General features: G+C 38.6%; 1 protein-coding gene across 1 annotated transcript; it reads left to right on the top strand.

The window, feature by feature from the left end:
• Window positions 1–281: 281 nt before the first annotated feature.
• On the top strand, window positions 282–19,783 carry slco2a1 (solute carrier organic anion transporter family, member 2A1). Its single transcript, XM_044128649.1, has 14 exons — window positions 282–797; window positions 9,602–9,739; window positions 10,189–10,351; window positions 10,826–11,038; window positions 11,681–11,779; window positions 11,890–12,029; window positions 12,833–12,911; window positions 13,003–13,167; window positions 14,125–14,326; window positions 15,603–15,750; window positions 17,788–17,951; window positions 18,132–18,196; window positions 19,069–19,189; window positions 19,281–19,783. Exons 1-14 carry the CDS (start codon window positions 735–737, stop codon window positions 19,393–19,395), a joined length of 1,875 nt encoding a protein of 624 aa, XP_043984584.1. The 5' UTR covers window positions 282–734; the 3' UTR covers window positions 19,396–19,783.
• Window positions 19,784–20,258: the final 475 nt, after the last annotated feature.

The raw sequence follows: 20,258 nt of genomic DNA on the forward strand, positions 1-20,258 counted from the left end.
ATCAAAATCACTTCTTTTCTCTCCGCATGATTTCTGATGGGAAAATCCTACTACCAAAAGCTACTCCTTGAATATAAACTATTATCTCTACCTGAGAGGCACAAACAGGAACTAAAATGAGATTGAACTTTAGATAAACAGTTTTACAAAAGATTTTGTCTACGTCCTTTGTAGCTCAAACATACTTAAGCATTCGTTTGCGGTAACATTAAGAGTTTCCCAGCTAATCTGACACTTCTTAAGTGTTTATGAGCTTCTCTTTGAATTGTTTGTTCTCTTTAGCTCCAGACCGAAACAGCCGAGGGAGCCGCATACCGCAATTAATGAAGCATTAAGCCCGTTTTAGCTGCCAGGGAGAGAGGGACCAAAGCAGGGGTTCACTTAGAGGACTAAACCTCGCTTTAAATTAAAAAGCGCTCCTCGTTTTCTCTGTTTTTGTTCAAATAACAACCGTCATTCACCGAGTGAATAACGGCCTGATAAAAACACCTTCAGGCACCTCAAGTTTACAGGTGAGCGCGCGTGACTAAGCCAAGGGAAGTGCGCGCGAGGCGATCTGTTCCCTGATCATCACTTTGTTGGGGGGGGAAAAAACTGGTGTGGAGCTTCGGCGTGAGTCCAATTACATCACCAGCAGCCTTTAAAAAGCCTCTCAGCTCACCGGTGGAGGTAGAAGTCAGCCAGCAGCGAGGGACACGCAACTCTGCTTCCTACTCTGACTGCGCGGGGACACAATGGAGATAAATTACCCCACAAACACCAGAAAGCCCAACAGGACGCCATGCTGCAGTATAAAGGTAAGCGTCGATGTTGCCGTTAAAAAGTCGTGTTTTAACCCGCCTCACGCTCACGCTCGTTTATATAATTGTTGAGCATTTTTATTTCGTATGAGAATTGCACAATTCAACAGAGTCAAAGTCTAACTAGGCATATCGGGTCACATTTCCCTTCATAAACCTTTTGAGACCGACCTGAGCGTCTCTCTGACACTTGGTAACAAGTGCAATGTTGTGTTTTTTTCCTCAACAATGATCTAATAGAAAGTTATTTAAATCCAGTTTATCTTTTGAATTTGTCTGTCATGAAGACCTGGGTTTTAAAATAAATGTTACTTTAAAAAAAGACTACATTTACTCCACTGGAATAAAAAAAAAAAAAAAGAGTAACAATGAGAGAGATAAATCATAATTCTGCATTGACCATAATTCTGACTGCCATATCTCGAAAATATGACAATGTTATCTCATATTTATGATATAATACCCAAGTAAATTACATTTGTGCTCAAAATAATTAGGGTCCAGTATCTTGAAACAGATTAATATTTCTACCCTGATGGCCTGGCAACCACCACGCCCAGTGATCTCTAAAGGTAAAGGTAATTTTATTTATATAGCACAATTTCAGCAACAAGGCAATATAAAGTGCTTTACAGGAATTAAAAGGAAATACAAATAACATAACAAACCAAAGGAAAGACCAAAAGAAGAAAAAGCTAATAATGTTGATCCAAGGAGCTAAACTAGATACTCCTGTTCAGGGTTGATGGGTTAGTATAAGTAAGTGTCATCTGGTCTAATTACTTTTCTGTTTTGGGAGAATAGGAGTCTAAAAAGTAGTTCCTAAGGTAGTTTTTCTAGATTCTAAGTTCTAATCCCTGTTCTGGGTTGCTAAATAAGTGTCAGTAAGTATCCAACCTCTGGACTTCTAGTATGCTAGATAAGTATTTATAAGTATTCTCTGGACTTTCTAAGTGTGCTCTAAATTTGTAAAAATAATGAGTACTCCACAGTTTCTAAGTAATAAAAACTAAATGTTCCTGCTCTGGAAGAATTTTTTTCTGGATTCAAAGTGTGTTCTACTTCCTTTTCTGGGTTGCAATAATAGGAGTCTCTCTGCATCTAAATAGTGAGTTCTCTGCAGTTTCTAAAATATAAGCTAAAGAGTGACTAATAAACTAGAGTCTATGGATTCCAAGTTTGTTCTAATCCCTTTTCTGGGTTAAAAACTCCACAGTTTCTAAAAACATAAGGTAAAAAAAGAGGAAAGGACCCATTAGGGCACATGGCAACATTCAGACAAAACAAAGGGCAAAACAAAGACATGAATGAAGGCAGTGACATCACAGGGCCATGAAACCACGTTGCTCAGCCTCCCGGCAGAAGTCCGATAAGATGTTATCATGGCATGGCCTTGGGAGCACTCAGCTCCATAGCTGCATGGATAACAGGAGGGGGTGAGCTGGGAAGGAGCATTATGTTTACATATCTTCAAGGAGATTGGAAATATGCAGCCCTTCCAAGACAACATGGGGAAAGCCAATTCAAATACAGAATGTCTTAGGTTGGGTAGATTATAAATTTCAATCTTCCCTACAGTCTCACCGATACGTCTCAGTTCCCAATCATCCAGATTAGTTTGGTTGTTCCACTGAGACAAAACTAGCAACTTCTCCAAGATCGATTCCATTCCGTTAGTGAGTTTTGAGTCCTCAGCTGGGCTGCGAGTCTTAGAAAGACTCACATCCAGCTGGTGTCTCTGTCCACGCCAACAGTCTGAGTGTTCGCTAGTTCGACCAAGTCCGTCACAAATCTGTGGATGAGCCAGATATCTGCAAGCTCCAAAGAGCAAAAATCCTGGGTGTATCCCGCCGGGTGTGTCCCTGCAGGACAAGAGGGCCCTCCTGTGCCCAGTCTTCTCATAGAGAAAATTTGATCAATTGCATTGAGGGACCAGTTGGCCAGATCTATAATTTGGAGGATGTCCAAAGAAAGGCTCCAACAATATAGAAAAAGACAACAAAAACAGCAAGCGGGGCAGGCATGGGCAGGGAGGGAGCAGAGGAAAAAGGCGTCTGCCTTCACTGAGAGCAAGAGAGAGGGAGAAAAAAAAAAGAAGAAAATATCAGGTGTAGCAGAAAACTAAACAAACTGACAGCCAGTTTGTTTTTGCTGCTAATTTGTGATTTACAGAGTCATTACTTGAAAGAGGGATTGTTCAAGTGTTAGCAGTGCAGAGTTTGATATGTGAGGTTCTTTGTGTAAAAAAAACTGTTGTGAAAAAGGTTTATCTAAGCGTTAGCAGACTAAATGCTAACTTTAGATGCAGACTGATATAATCTGGTGCTTCTTTTTTGGTTGATATCGCATCGATATCTGATATCAATATTGGATTGACTCAGGCTGGTCAAGAAACGTCCATAATTGCAATCCGATTACATGACGCCAATGTGAAGCACATCACTGTCAACATGCTATCATGATGTCCTAGTGGTGACAAAAACACAGGAAGAAGTTAAAATTAGAACAACTTGTTTTGTTGTTTAGAGAAATCCAAAACAGTTCTTTGTAGCTCTAAGTGGCTGCAGAAAGACTGCCAGTCAAGGTTCAATGTGAAGCATGGTACTCAGGAAGCAGGCTGTGGAGATGTTGATTAGTTATGTTATACACATCAGAATGACTGTATTAAAGTACTTGAAAACATCATGTTGCTGTCTGTCAAACAGGAAATTCCCTTTAATGGGTGTTTCAACAAGACCACGGCCTGAAGCACACCAGTTAGTGAGCAGGGTCTTCTTTCCAGACCATAAAAAAGCCCAAAGGTACTAAAAAATTAGTCATCTTGATACTTGTGGATACAGCTCAGAATTATGATTTTTATATCCAGTAATTATGAGTCGTGGTTGTAAAAAAAGAGGTTCCATTAAATTGCATAAACAGGAGACAAGATTTTTCTTTATGTCCGTCAAATTGGCAGAGATGGGCCTCCAGAAAATCCAGCTTTACAAAACCAGGAGAAGTAGTTTTTGTATTTGTGGAATTTCAGTCGTCTTCTAACAGCTTTAACCAAAGGGAATGTTGACAGCTTTGTTTTATCTTCTTCCAATAAGAACCGAATCTCCTCAGTCAAGACAAAGATGTTTCTGTGTTCAGCAGGAGCATCCACGTCCAGTTTTGAGGAATTTTGTGCACCTCCGTTTGTATTACTACAGTCTTTGAGAACCAACCGGAGGGAGACATGTATCTACATCCACTACGTGCCAAAAGGAGGTTTTTTTTTTTTGGTCATTGTATTGCAACAATGGATGAGAAACCCTGTGTTCCAGGACACTGGGTAATGAGGCGAAGGTTTGTTTTGCACTCTGCTTGTTACTTTCAAAACGTGATAAAGAAGTGACTCGTCTCTGAGCAACACCTTTGACTTGAGGCTTTTTCAGACAATAGAAACAGTTCTATCGCTAAAAGAAGAAGAGACCATTTAAAACTGAAGTCTTTGACTATATCTGACAGTTTTTTATGTTTGGTTATCCCTCCTGCTGTATCAGGTTCCTTGCTCGAAGGAACCCTCTGTTGAATCAGTGATGTATACAAGTGGGTGGATGGGAAGTCAGGGTCAACATACGGTCATGATCTTGTCAGTCATGTTGGGTGTTCCTTATGAACTTTTGCTTTTACACACTCAACATGAATCCCCTCCCAAGCCCGGTGGTGGTACATTTAGATAATGGGAGTAGTTCAAAACAAACAGACTAAATAGCAGACGATGTGTCAGTCTGCTGTCACTTAAGCGATGAGATGCTATAAGCCGCATGAAAGACAGAACTCCTATTGCAGCAAACAAGATGTTGGTAGTTTTCCCCACCGCTTGAATGCAAATACTGTACAACGGGACAACAAAGGTGACACAGACTGCTCGTATCCATTCATCTTTCTCTTGGCGCATGTCCAAGCAGAACTGTAAAAGCCTTTACTTTCTTTTTGCTCAGGTTTGTGAGAGCACCTGGTTTGTTTATGTACTCTTCTCCGCTTTGAACTATTTCTGCTGGCTACACCTTGTCCGCACTCAAGTCAGAGCCTTTAACCCCTGAAGCTGGAGGCTATTCTTTAAAAATTTCCACCTGGACAACTTCACTCCTGCTCTTGAGCAACATATGCCATCTTGTAAGCCTTCTTATGCATGTGTTTTATCCCCCCCGGTTAACTGAAAGGCTAATTCAGTCAGATTTGACGCAATTGTTCTGAATTGTTCACCACTCATGTAAATCATGAGTGGTGATCTCATCAGCAAATATCTCACACTTGGCAACCTTTAAAAAGTGTTTCCAAAGAAATTGATGCACCTGAGTAAATGTAAATAAAAGCAGAATGCAGTAGTTCATTGTACGAACTGCTAGCACCGTGGAAACGCAACAATTTAACCGAGACGTTTTGTGTTTATGTCACGCTCACACTACAGTGCAAGTGCTGGTACAGTAACCTACAGGGACTCTGCTCAGATGAGATCAGAAGTGAGTTTTTTTGCACAATTTATTTGCAAAACAATGCAATCGATGTTTTCTGGCCAATCTTTAAAAAGTCTGACCTGCTGATTCTAATTTTGGTCGATGTTGCTCTTTTTTGTCTGAGAAGTCGCTAAATGCACCGACAAAGTTGCCAAGTTGGTAACAGTGGGGTGACTGTTGTTAGCTGCACAAATGTGGAAGTGAGAACAAAAAGAATAAAAGACCTTCAGGTATTTGTAGAGGTAGCTAAGGTCAGTGGATAAAATCAGCTTCACATGTATCCATTGACTGATCGCCAACCTCTCAAAATTAAGAAAATCAGAGACGATAAATTGGTGCCGGGGCAAAATCACAGGACCCAACTTGACAACGTGAGAATGTCTAACATGACTTCAAACAAAATGTCCAAGACAAAATAAGCAGGCGGTTCAACACTTGTGAAATTTTCTGAGATTTTGCAGTTTCCTCTGGAAAGTACATAACTAGCTAAAGAAGCACTTTTCTTAAAACATGTAGAAGACGCAGAAGTCCAGCAGAATTTTCAGGAACATCCTTTAGGATGAGTTACCGTGAATGACACCACACGGGTTTGCAAATGTATCTTTTGGGTTGCTTTCTTATCGGCTCAGTCAGAGACAGAGTGATGATATGAGGGCTGACATAGTTCAATCAAAGACCCAGATGCACCGTCAGATGGAATCTCAAAAGATAAATGTCAAAAGAGATTTCATCTGTCTCAAATTTTGCGATGACTATCGCCGAGTCAACATGTTACATTCCCCAGTTTAAAACGGGAGCTTCTGATACGAAGCCGAGCTATGTTGCTAACGTAACTTGTAACTGTTACCTTTGAATCTGAGATGCTGCTGCTTTGTTGTGTTCAGGAGGCCTTTGTGCGGCCAACCCGCTTGCTCACAATAACAGGGAGGCGATCCTCACATCACATGCTGCTTTGTCTTTGTTGCGGTTTTTAAAGAAGTAGCTCAGGGTTTTTCATTGCGAAAAAAAAAAAAAGACCAAAACAACAATAAATATAAATCAGTGACATCATCTCGCTCTCTTAAATCAAAGTGATAGAAAACGTCCTGTGAACTTCCTGCGATTCTTCCCTTCTCAGCAGGTTGAAGTCGAGGACAATGTCATCCTGACAGTGAGTTCGCTGTATTTATACAAGTACAGCTCAACAAATAAGAACATTAGTAAAAAGTTTTAATTATTTCTGTTTTTCAGTTTTACATGAAAGCTTCAGTTAGACTGAAATGATTCATCGCGATTAATCGATTATTTAAATAATTGTCAACTTAATTAGTAATCAATTAGTTGTCATTTAGTTAAAGAACAAGCACATTCAAAGCAGTAATTAAGCCAAAACTCTCTAAAAAATAAAAAAAATTTGTAATTAAGATAAAACTACCGTTGTTTGTGAATATGTTTTCAACAAACTCCTCAGGTGGTAGTTTAAGCTCCACCCGGTTCCGATTTACTGTCATGTTGTTGCTATTCCAGGCAATAAAATGTTCATTTTCTTATTTATGAAAGGAATTGAATTACTTATTTGCAAGTTTTTATATGTTTCTAATATCATACCCAAAAAGGCTTAAGCAGTTAAAAAAATCTGCAAATCTGTGGCATTTTTAAATTTGATTAATTGTCAAAATAATTGACTAATCAGTTACTAATATAAAAATGCTTTTCGATGAAAAACTGCATCAATGCGGCGTAGCATGGAGGCTAACAGCCTGTGGACCTGACAGCGGTGTTCTGTCAATTTTTATTTGGTCTGATGTAGCGGTCTAATCTTATAAACTTCAACCCATAATCATCAAAGACAACTACCACTTCAAATATGAAGGGTTTGTTTCCTTTTTGGATTAAATTACTGAAAAAAAACCCTTTGATAATAGTCCTAATTTATTTAGATGTATTCTGGTTTTCTTCTTTTGGATCCTCCCTATAGGAAGCACATCCTGCGTGTGTGTGTGTGTGTGTGTGTGTGTGTGTGTGTGTGTGTGTGTGTGTGTGTGTGTACCAAATTATGTGGAAAGCTGATCATTTCCTCTGTTTGCTTAACTTGTTGCTTTAAGTTTCTTCATCAGGAAGTGCAAATACTATCTCATATCAATCTAACATTATGACGTTAAATATAATAACCTTTTTGTTTGTTGTTTTATTATGCATTAGGTAATTTCTTTGTGGCAAAAGAGATGTTTCATGGAATATGTTTGAAACTGAGACAGCAAAGACTGAAGTGGGTTTGAGGTCGGATTTAGACTTTTTGTCATGATCTCAATCTCGAACAAAAGACATTCTTTGCCTCAATAAGCAACTAGGTCCTGTCGAAACACTCAGACAAGCGAAGGCCACTTGATAATAAACGAGGATGAAATATTGGCAACACTGTTCAAGCATGTATTGTACATGCCCACAAACCAGAAAGATGAGTTTTGATGGGGGAATTAACTGTTCTGAGGGAGCTGCCTAGTTTATTCTCCCATTGTCCACCTGCCAGTTTGCTAAACAAAGATGAAATCTAAGATTTATCCCTGTTTTCATTGCAAATTCTCTTCTAAATCTCCCCGGGTATCTTGAGCGTCACTGGGACGTTCATGCGCCGGTGCTCTGAAGTCCTCAGAGCAGATCGTGGCTCCCTTTCCAAATCCCTGCGAGTCCAACCAGCGGGCGACTGGGATCCTTACACAACTCTCAGCATGAAGAGAGAAGTGCAAGAGACAAGTCATGTAAACAAATGGAGACATGGACTATGTAGAGTAACAAACAGCTGGAGGTTTAGCAGGCAAAACCTCGTCACATTATTGCTCTGTAAGAGGTGTGCGGTTTAGATGTTTTGGAAAACATAATTCTTTATTTTTTTTGGCCCCGTTCCTCAACTGTTTACTGTTTTGCCAAGCTTTTTACAAACTCATCTGCTGAAATGAGAGAAGGCAGCTAACTGAACAAACCCCAGATCCCCACAGCAGAACTACCTATTGGGCTAAGAGTTACATAAATGGATGTCAGCCTTGAGCTGATTGTGGCCCAGATAAGACTCTCCTGACTTAGCTTCTATAAAAACTGTGGGATTAACAGAAAAAGTAAAAAAAAAAAAAGTTTTTCAAGGCATCAAAGTTTATAGTCAGATGAGTAAAGAATCTGTAAAATGCCATGAAGGCCTTGTGTGTAATAACTTGCTACAAAATTTTCCACTTCCAAGAAAGCAGGTTCCCCAAGTAGGTTAGTATATGCGTCATTGTTCCTTGGAATTGGATTGAAACTTCTTAAGGGCAAAAAATAAAAAAAAATTTGGGTCTGCGGCAACAAGTGTCCTACATTGCAGGTGTATGTAGCATAGCTTACAGCAGCGCTGAGCCTCTTTTGCTTATTAAAGTTTTGTGATACTTACAAGAACGATAAATTTGTCTTTTTGTGAAAAAATGTTCCCCTTTAAACAAAGTCTACACGTCACTGTTAAAGTATCGCTGATTAAAATATACAGTTAGCAAGCTAGTGCTAGCTAGCTATACTAGATAGCTTTACTATCTTTGCAGCAAATATAAGCTTGGTTTAAATGTTTTATTGTACAAAAAGCAGAACAATAAAACTGTAAAATATTTAATGCAATAAGCTGCAAAGAACCAGTGGATATTTTTTGTGGGTAGACTATATATTTTTTTCCTTTAGGTCAACACGTATGAAAAAAAACATAAAAATAGCTAGCTAACCAGTAGTATGCTGCAACTGATGTACGGCAGAAATTGCAGCATATTTAGGGTTGTTTTTATGTTTAGGTTTTCAATCCTTACATTTTTATTATGGTATACTTTGTTACTGGAAACCGGCTACCTACCAATAACAATATAAGCTGTTGGTTCAATATTTCTTCTGAGGGAGAGTTTATCAAAAACATTCTTTGCATGAAACAAGATGTCATTCCATCCTCCAATAAGGATGGGTCACTGTTGGGGAGAAATTGTAAATGCTGATATGAAAGGAAAATGAAACATGATTTCAGGAGCAAAGTCCTTAGGGACAATTGGACCAGGAAAGATATCTGCACCTATATTTACCTACATCAGCAAAAACACTTCATAGAAACTGTGAACGGAGGAAGGCTGATTATTTGAGCCTCCTTTGAAGCAGCAGAACCTCAACACTTTATAGTCACTGAACTTCTTTATGCACTAAGCTATTTTTGATAGCTCCAGGTTCCAGACGGACAGAGGTCTTCTCTTGCTGTCTCTCTAACTTTGACAGCAATACTATTTTTTTAACCACAATGTAGAGATTCTAGCAACATCCAATCCGTCTCTCTCTCTTTTCTAGCTGTTCGTCCTGTGCCACGGCTTCCTGCAGCTCTCGCAGCTGCTCTACAGCGCCTACTTCAGGAGCACCATCTCTACTATCGAGAGGCGCTACGGCCTCAGCAGCTTCTCCTCAGGAACCATTTCCTCTCTCAACGAGGTAGGAGCCAAAAGCAGCATCTCCTCGTGAGCTGTCTGACTGAGCAAGCAACCCAGAGTCACATTCCCTGATATTTCAGGTGGCGATATTGTATTTGAGAGACACACATGTCAGGAGTAATGAGAGAGTCTGAATGTTCTCCATACGAATCCCTCAAATATGCTTTTAATTTGTCTTCGATAAATGACTTGCAGTCAGGAGTTACAAACCACGTTGCCATGTTGACGTTATCTGAGAGTTTGCTTTCAGCAATGTGTTATGAAACCAGACCAAACAAGGCCGGAACATTCCATCTCAGTTCACTCTTCGGTTACGCAAAGCCACCTTAATAATGTTTTCATTGCGATAATGGATCAAATGATTATGTGTACTCAAAGAGAGGCTTCATTTATCACATCTGCATTGGGTTGTAGATCTGACTGGTTTGCTTCTCTGGTTGTGTTTCAAAGGTCAGCAACTGCCTCCTGATTGTGTTTGTGAGCTACTTCGGCAGCCGGGTTCACCGTCCTCGTGTCATTGGCTTCGGCGGACTCCTGATGGCCGTCAGCGCCATGATCCTCACCTTGCCTCACTTTCTGTCGCAGCCCTACACACTCGACTTGGATTTGCAGAGTAAGAACAAGCAGCACGCGTAAACAAACACAAAGCTGCATGACGTCTGTCGGTGCCAAGTGGGTCCAGACCAGGGAGCTCATAAGTGTACAAACATGTCAAAGCAACTTTGGGTTTGCCTACAACACCACCAGCTTTTTAAGTCGACTTGCCAAGAGTCTACAAGGTTCACTCACCCTCTTCAGTTGAACTTTAACATGAACTGAAGAAACATTTATAATCCCTATGCGAAAAGCTACAGAGATTAGCGTTACCCTCAGGGTATTTCAGTAGCGGTAATAGAAGCCTCTTTCTGATTTTTCATGTTTACCTCTGACTAATTATGTTGGATTCAGCAGAGGGCCAGAGAGGATTCAGGAAATTAAAAATGTGCAGTTTCTTGTCATCAAACACCACTTCTTGTATATTTTATTTTATTTTTTTTGCATCTTTCTTCCAATATTTGACCATGTGTGTCTGCCTACTGCAATTCAGAGTTCGATGACCTTTGCAACCCACATGACAACGCCACCAGCCCGGAGTCATGTGGTCAAGAAGATTCCAGGCGCCTGGCTGACACCACCCAGGTGTGGATACTTATGGCCATCGCCCAGCTGCTGTTCGGCGTGGGGTCGGTGCCCATCCAGCCCTTCGGCATTTCCTACATTGACGATTTTGCAGGACATAAAAATTCCCCTCTCTACATAGGTGAATAACCTGCAGCTCGGAGATACAGGAGACCAGTGTGTGTAACTGGAGATGAGTTCAAGGGTCATGTTGTTGATAAACGTATTCTCCTTCAACTTCCTCCTATTTTCTGATGTTACAACCACAAGCCAACACTTAATTGTGAAGTGGAAGAAAATTGATTTGTCATTTATTCGTAAAAATGATAAGCTAAATAATTTGAGCTAATAATTTATGTAACCATGTTTCTCTGAATTTATAGCTGCAAGTCTTTATGTGACAAGTGTCTTAAAGAAGGAATGTTTTTCAAGAGCAGTATTTGTGTTTGTGGGACTATAATTGCTGTGACACACAATTGCAGCCATACTGTTCTCTAAAAAAGAAGGAATAAATGGTTTGTATCGTCACCTTTATTGTTATCAGTTCATTTTTAAGTGCATATTGCCCACGCCTACATCCATTCAACATAGACTGAAGACATTCAATTTTTAAAAGCATGTAAAATTTTCCTTCCACTTCACAATAATTCCTTCTTTGTTTTTTCCACATATTTTCTTTACTACACCCTGTAGAGGATATGTTTTCTCTTTAATCCGATTTGTTGCATGAAAGTCTTTCCTGTGAGGAATGTATTTTCTCTAACCTCTGCCCTCTCGTTCACAGCCATCCTGTTTTCCGTGTCTGTGTTTGGACCGTCCATCGGGTACCTGCTGGGCTCCTTCATGCTTCGGTTCTACGTGGACGTGAACAGAAGTGGCTTCGGTAACGACAGTCTCTTAAACACAACCTGCGGCTCATGTAGATTCAGGCTGGGTGTTCATCAAGGCTTTGTTGCATTTTGTAGCGACTCAGGCTGGTTCTGTTTGTTTCAGATGAATTTCCGGAGTTCAGTCCCGTCGACCCCGGCTGGGTGGGGGCTTGGTGGATGGGTCTGCTTATCATCACCGCCTTCCTGACTCTCGCCTCCATTCCTTACTTTTTCTTCCCCCGTCAAATGAGCTTTGAAGTAAACGTAAGTGACTATGACAACACAGGTTGTGCATACAGCATTGCTGTGATGGATATAGATTTTGGCTAGACGTTTACAAGCATCTTTCTGTTAAAAATGAAAGGATAGAAGTGATGATTTTACAGCTTGTAGCTGTGGAAAAAAGGTTTTTCAGAAAATTGTCAAAGTTTGTCTGTGTTCTCTTACTGACCTCTGCTGGACATATGTTGACATTACAAGTTGATTCTACTCCAAAACTATATTATTATTACAATTATTGAACAGAATAAATGAAGAAATTCTGACATACACAGAAAAATACATACTTACGAGGAAAAAAGATGTGTTGGTTCACTATTCTACTGAAAGGTCATGAGCCATTTTCACTTGACTACATTTTACCCACACATTTTTATCTAAAAGGTTTTGTTATAACATTGACCCAATTATGTTCCAATGGCCTTCTTTAACAGACCCACAGCATCACTGATCCTCCACTATACTTATGAGTGGGTATGAAGTGCTCCATATTTTTTCCTTCATCAAAGCCATTTAAAGTGCTCGTTACTGACCATGAAAAATGAAAATGAACATTTCCAAAACTTATTGAGGAAAACATAAGGCAATTTTGGAACTGGAGATCCTGTCCTGCAGCTGTTGTCAGCATACTGCAAGACAATATCTCCAAACAAAGCAGTTTTTTAACGTTTTCTGATGGTTCAGACCGGATCATCTAATGCACCTTGTGATTACAACGTTGTCATATAATCATAACCTTTCCTTGGGAAAGGAAGGCTGACATAACCTCTATGTTTGCTCTTTTGTAGATGGCGGAGACTGAGACTGACTCAAACGATAACTTACACTTGCACGAGAAGGATAGGTCTTTGCTTGAGTTCCTTAAACGTGAGCGCACCATAAACCAGATATTAGACACATATCCTGACTGTCCAAGGTGCATTTTACTAATCAGTCTTCCTGTACGTGTTGTGGCCAGTGTTTCCTAGAATGTTCTTCCGCCTGCTGTCGAGTCCTCTCTTCCTCTTGCTGGTCCTGTCCCAGTGCTGCTTTTCCTCAGTCATAGCAGGCCTAGCTAGCTTCCTTAGCAAGTTCCTGGAGAGACAATATGGGGCTTCAGCTGCCTACAGCGCTCTGCTAGTAGGTAAGTATGGCAGGAATTTACAGTTTCAGTCAGAATTGTACATTGATGTGTAAGAATGTTATTAAAGTGGAACTAATGATCCTGTGAAAACATAATCATATTTAATATGATTATGATGTGGCAAAGAGAGGTGAGGACTGTTGCTAGCTTAGCGACTTTGTTGCTCTGTTTGGTGACTTTTCAGACCCTGCTAGCAACTTTTTTTTTTTCAGAACAGCAACTAGTGAAATTTGTAGCAACTTTTTCTGTTTTTTTTTTTGTTTTTTGTTTTGTTTTTTGAGAATCTGATATTATTTCATACCTGAACGGGGGGTGTAACGTAGATATCAACCAAGTTGTGCCGCTGTAACCAATAGTAAAATGAAACTGAAGGAGGGCAGCATTGAGGCTGTTTTAAGACAAATATTGGAGAATTAAACAAGTTTGCATAAAAGCGCCACCATTTGCACTAAAACGTGAAGACAACGTTAAGGCCCATTTTATGCAATTTATCTAGTTACTAGTTGATTATTTATGTGTATCATTTGATACACATAAGCATTTTTTTCAGAAAGGAATCAAATTAAAACATACATCTTGAATATTTTTTTAAACTGGGTTTAGATGCACAAATTTGGATTTATTGTGGATTTTCTTTTACCACATAAAATCATAAATATTTTAATAAGTTGTGCTGAAGGCGCTCTGCAGTTGGATCAGTTCTCTTAGATTGAACGTCTCACCTTGACTCTCTACACATACTGTGGTTGTGGCCAGGTTGCTCAATGAAAATTTAAATTTTGAAGCAGATGCGGCTTTCTTGGTCTGTCAGTTCTACCAAAAAGAGTGGTGAAATATCCAGAGACTTAAAATTATGAGATTTAAGTAAATAGCAAATCAAAGGTTCTAAAATTTCTTGAAAAGCTGTTATTTTAAGGTTATGCCGTGTGTAAACACCCAGTGGTTCGTGTTTCCCAGGGTCTTTGAATCTACCAGCTGCAGCGGTTGGGATGCTGATCGGTGGCGTCATCATGAGGAGAACGGGACTCACCATGAAGAGCATCCCTCGTTTCTCAGTCATCATGCTGATCATTTCCACCCTCCTCTGCATCCCTCTCTTCTTCATGGGCTGCGAGACGCAGAAAGTCTTTGAGGTCAATTACCCAGTTGCACCTCCCGGGTGAGTGCAGAATGTCTGACCAGCACATGAGAGCTGCTTTACTCTGTTGCCTCACAACTCTCCGATGTCTCGGATCCAGTGCAGTTAACGCTTGAAACATTTAGGAAACTTTTGATTTCACAAAATGTAAGCTGGAGAATGTCTTTGATAAATATTATGAGCTCAGACAATTATTTGATATTGATATTTTAAAATATCCTCAACCAAAGGATAGAAAGTTCAAACTGTAAAAATCCAACATCCCAGTTTTTTTTGTTGATACATCTTTAACACTGTTACAAGTTTTTTTTTGGAAATTTCATGTAGGCCTATCTTGAATTCTTAGCTCTTTTGTTTATATTAATTTAAAAACTTTATTGTTTTTTGGTTTGTGGAGATCTGAGAGATGCAGAACATCCCTCACATGGTGTTGTTTTTTTTAATGACAGCTCATATTGATCTGGTTTAGAGTTGAAACCAGAAATTTACATACATCAAATAAAAAGACACATACATGTTTTTTCCTCACTGCTTGAATTTAAATCAGACCAAATAAGTCTTAAGATAATTTTTGAACTATTAACACATTTTACATTTACAATTAGCATTTTTGAGATGTGATTCCATTTAGCAATAATATGTTATTAATTAATAACATTATTTGTGTTTGCAATGATTTTTGGGTGGAGCATCTTTATGAAACAGCGGGTCGTGTCCCTTGCCATCACATCATTATCACTGTTTCAAGAGACAGCAATCATTCTGTATGTAAACTTCTCATGTTGATGGCAGTAATAAATAAATATCTTATTTATTCTCTCTGTCATTATTGTGGCATCAATGGAGATGATAAATTTATCAAATAGAAATCATTTTGATAATTCTAACTAATCTAAAACAGGAGAAGTTTACTCTGATTTAACTTCAGAATAAAATGCCTAATTTTATTTGGTGTATGTAAACTTCTGGTTTCACCTTTATATATCAGATTTTTATTTTTTTATCTCAAAAGCATGACAAAATTTTGTAGCATATTTTAAATACAACCATTCTAAAAATATAGATACCCTCAATTCCATCCTGCAGGAAACAGACAAGGCTTTTAACTTGAAGGAAAACTCCCACAAGAACTTGGATAAAGCAGAGTGATTGTATTTTTCAGACTTCCTTCAACTGGAAAATAAGATTAAGGCAGAAAAAAAAAAAGCTTTCTGATCCCATAACGCATATCTGTGTTGCATTTTACTAAGACGGGTTGTTTTAAAGTGCATTGGTTGAACTGCTCTGCCCCCTACAGGTCATTACCCAAGTGCTCCGCCAGCTGCTCCTGTCCTGAGAGCTCCTACCAACCTGTCTGTGACTCCAATGGGATTGAGTACATTTCTGCCTGCCATGCTGGCTGCACTAACCTCACCATAGACCCCAACAGCACCTTGAGGATCCTGGTCAGTCACCACCCTCTCTCAGCTGCTCTTTTTGAATCTGTATACGTAGAAACATGCTGGTGTTAAACACGTGGTGAGAAAATACAGATTTAAACTGTCGTCTCTTCTAATGGCGAAAAAAAAAAAAACCTCTTTGTTTTTAAGAAATCAGTTGCACAAACAAAAAGTAAATCTGTTGATGCAGCATCATCATACAGGTTTTAGATGCTTGAATCATCCTAAAAAAAAAGGAAAAGATTATCTAGGCTTCTTCCCCAATTCTGAACAGGAAAACAACATAGAAAATGAATTTGTGAATTAGTGAAGGGAGGAAAAAATATAAGTCTCTAGACTTTTTTTCTCCCTCTAAAGATTTGAGTTAATTTCAACACAAAAAACAGGCGAGGGCGCAATTCAATGCATTACACTCCAGTAATGTTACTTAACTCCTCCATCAAACAGAGTCTTTGATGTGATGTTTTGAAAAGCTTTTGTTTTCAGATCAGGTTTTGCACAAGAGAAAAGCTTTGTGCTTGCCTATTTGTAACACACGCTTATCTCTAAATCTCTCCAAAGAGTCCCAGATAAACTGGTTAAATGTTGCTCCATAAGCTACATGCCGCTGAATCTAAGAATCTAAGAAAATAACAAAACACTTTGATGTAAGATCAATTATTAATTTAAAATAAAGTTAATTCAACCATTCAGCTTAGAAACATAGAAGTGCATAAATCCAGAAACTAGGGATTTGAAGAATTAATTCTGCTTAGAGAGAACCTGTAAAAACAGAATAATTTGGCAGTTAAAGTTTTAGTAACATTGAACACTTTCACATTTTGTCACATTATAACTACAAAACTCAGTATATATTATTAGCATTTTATGTGACAGTCCAACACTATGCAGTGCATAATGTTAGAGTGATTATACATGGTTTTTTAAAAAATTCTACAATCCTAAAAAGTGAATGCACTGTATTCACCCCTCCCTCATACAATACTTTGCAGAGAAAATAACAACCTCAAGTTTCTTTTGAAGAAGTGTAAAAACTGAAAATTCTGCCATTTTTCTTTCCTTGCAAAATAGCTCAAAGTCAATTAAATTGAAGTAGGTTTGCCATACTCTGTCCAGGTTCAGATGATAGACCGCATCAAGCTCTGTAGGAAATTCAGACCTTTCTTTCCCCTGCTTTAAACTTTTAACTTTAAATTGTTACTCAGATTAAATTACAGATGGATTCAGTTTACTGATTAGCTGAAGTTCATTGGTTGTATTTGATTTTATTTAGGGGTTTCAGGGTACAAATGCATGCAACACATTGACTTAATTTGTTAAAAAATATAGATGGAAGGTATTTTTCCATAGGGGCAGGCAATATTGACTCTTGCAAATGATTTATTATTTTTTAAGCACAGAACTTTCAGGGACACATAAAGACAATTACAAAGTTAGCCTTCTATTAACTGAAGAATATTTTTAGGGTCAAAGGACTAATGTTCCAAAAAGATCTAGAGAATCTCATTTATGCATTTGTGTTTATTTGGATTAATTGCTGCAACAGTGTCTTCACAGGTCTTCCTTAAAAAAAAAAATAAATCAATCCTCCAGCTGTAGCTGAACCAGAACGCTGCTGCTGGTGTTCTGACTAAAACCAGGAAGACCGAGCACATCACCCCAGTTCTACAGTCTTTACACTGGCTGCCTGTAGCTCAGAGAATAGACTTTAAAATACTGCTGTTAGTTGATAAATCACTAAACGACTTAGCACTAAGATACAATAAAGGTCTGCTGTTGTCATAGTAACCTTCGAGACCTCTCAGATATTCTGGTTCTGCCAGAACCAGAACCAAACATGGAGAAGCAGCATTCAGCTTCTATGCACCTCAAATCTGGAACAAACTTCCACAAAACTGTAAAACAGCTGAAACACTGAGTTTCTTTAAATCAAGGCTACAGACCCACCTATTTAAAATTGCTTTTGATTAATAACATTGATTTGGACACAGAGCTGTGTAGCTAATGCTAGTGACAATAATGTTACTTTCTCTTTGAATACAGGTATTTACCAACTGCAAGTGTGTATCCGGGGCTGACAACCAGGCTTTACCAGGTTCTTGTCCAAACAGCTGCTCTCATTATCTCCTCCCAGTCATACTGGTCATCTCTCTAGCTTCGCTGATTGCCTGCCTCACTCAAAACCCACTATACATGATGGTGCTCAGGTAAAGAAATATGTCGATGTGGGCACATACAGAGACAGATTTGTTGGTATCTGTGAGTTAAAAACTGCAGTAGCACAGATATATTCTTGAAAAAGCCTATCCTTTAATTTAGCCACAAATATTGAGTTCAGTGGATCAGACTGACTAAAAGTTGAGTCTGGTGTTTTTTCTTCATTTCAGATGTGTTTCCTTTGACGAGAAATCATTCGCTATAGGACTTCAGTTCTTATTTATGAGAGTATTTGGTAAGTTTTGCTTTTCCTAATTATATACTAGATAGAAAAGGGATTTTTTTATATTTAAAATGATCGTTAAGACATTAAGTGCTGAAGAAAACTCCAGTGAGTGTCTGCTTCTAGTTCATCTTAATATCAATATAAGATTTTGGCAGTATGTAGGCTAGAGGAGGACAGATTTCTGCTGCTGAATAAATTAGGAGAATCTGATTTAAAATATCAATAACCAACTTATTAGATAAGGTACCACATAGAGGTGAAACCCGATATTTACATACACTGAAGAAAGATGTTTTTTCTCACTTTCTGAAGTTAAATCCGACCAAACGTTTATTGTTTTAGATTACTTCGAATTACCAGAATTATTTCTGTTTGCTAAGTGCCAGAAAACCTGGTGAGGATGTTTTATTTTACACTTTTATTTTGTTTCTATCCTTGAACTCAAAGACTTAAACTCCCTTTTAAAACTGTATCACTTCGGATCTAACATTTTGGGCATGAAATACAGTTTTATACTTAAATATGCTTTGTTTTTTTTGTTTGTGAGGGAAAAATGTGTTTGTGTCTTTTTATTCAGTGTATGTAAATATTTGGTTTCAACTGCATATATGTTTGGATAAACCTGGATATCGCACAGTTTGGGTTTCCTTTCAGTCTTTTTCAGTAAGATGTACTGTTTTTTTATTTGTTTTTGTTTTTGCACAGCTACTCACCCAAAAATATTTATTTAAGTACTTTTTTGATTTTGCAGCATCAGTTCTTGCAGGCCAGATGAGTTGGGTTCAGATTAAATCCCAGTGCGTTAGCTGATCTTAGGCAACAGGAACACAAACCGTTTGAGTGCTGTCCTCCAAAACTCACGTTGCCTCCGTCTCTGTTAGCCTGGCTTCCGGCTCCAGCGCTCTTTGGGATGGCCATTGACATGTCTTGCATCTGGTGGAAAAACGTGTGCGGAAAGAAGCTCAACTGCGGATACTATGACAACAGCCTCTTCAGGAGCCGGTGGGAACATTTACAACTCTGAAGAAATGTATGCCTGCACTTTGAACGTCTTCATCGTATTCACTAATGATCAGTTACCTTACCCCTACAGATACGTGGGTTTACAGGTGGGTTATAAAATCATGGGCATCTTCCTGCTGATCATCCTGGGTTGGAAGGCAAAACGGATCCAGGAGTACGATCTGGAGAAGAAGCCCAAAATCTGAGTGTGATCCGGCTGAGACTCGTCTCGTAGCGTCGCTGTGAAGTTAGAACATTTTGAGGAAGAATGTTCCTTGGAAGGCTGCATCTACAATAAAGGATAAAATCACGATTAAAAACTGTTAAATATCTTTGAACATTACGTGTTCGTGTTAGGCTGGAATGGACTTGGGTTTCTGTTTGCATTGGGAACATACTCTATAACTAATGGACTATATAGCTTAATATTTAAGTTATTTTCTACATATTTGTCTCATACCCTGAGACATCATTAACAACACCAAGAATGGTTTCATGTATAATCATATGTAACTTTTTGATGATTTTTCAGATATTAAGCACCTACATCTGCCTTTTACATTTTTAAATAAAATAAATTATGCACCCAAATCATGCTGTATACAGATCTGGTCATTGAACATGTTCTGTGTTTTGCTGTTTGTCCGTTTAGAAGCTGCTTTGAGATTTTGTGAAACTGTTCGTCTCTTACGATCAGCTAGCAGCATCTGGAATGAGTTTCTTCAACAGGGAAGCTGGTCAGAGACATAAAGATAACTGTTCAAAATGAGGAAATATTTATCCCATGCAAATTTTATTTTGCATGGAAAAGAAAATTCCCATTCAAGTAAACACAAGTTTATTTGCTTAATAAGCACAAGTTTACCCTGACATTTTTTTACAGTCAGAAAAAGTGCCAGCTTACATTGTGACAAAAATATCTAATAAAGGGGCCTTGATGAGACCCCACCCATTCAAATAGCTCTGAACTGTAGAAGTGAATATCTTGTTTGTGAAAAATTGTTTGGGTAATGTACTTTTTTCCTCTATTTTTTTCTGTTCTCTATATACAAAGATCAGTGAATACAAC

This window comes from Gambusia affinis, linkage group LG10 (genome assembly GCF_019740435.1).
Source record: "Gambusia affinis linkage group LG10, SWU_Gaff_1.0, whole genome shotgun sequence".
In the NCBI taxonomy this organism is placed as follows: Eukaryota; Metazoa; Chordata; class Actinopteri; order Cyprinodontiformes; family Poeciliidae; genus Gambusia; species Gambusia affinis.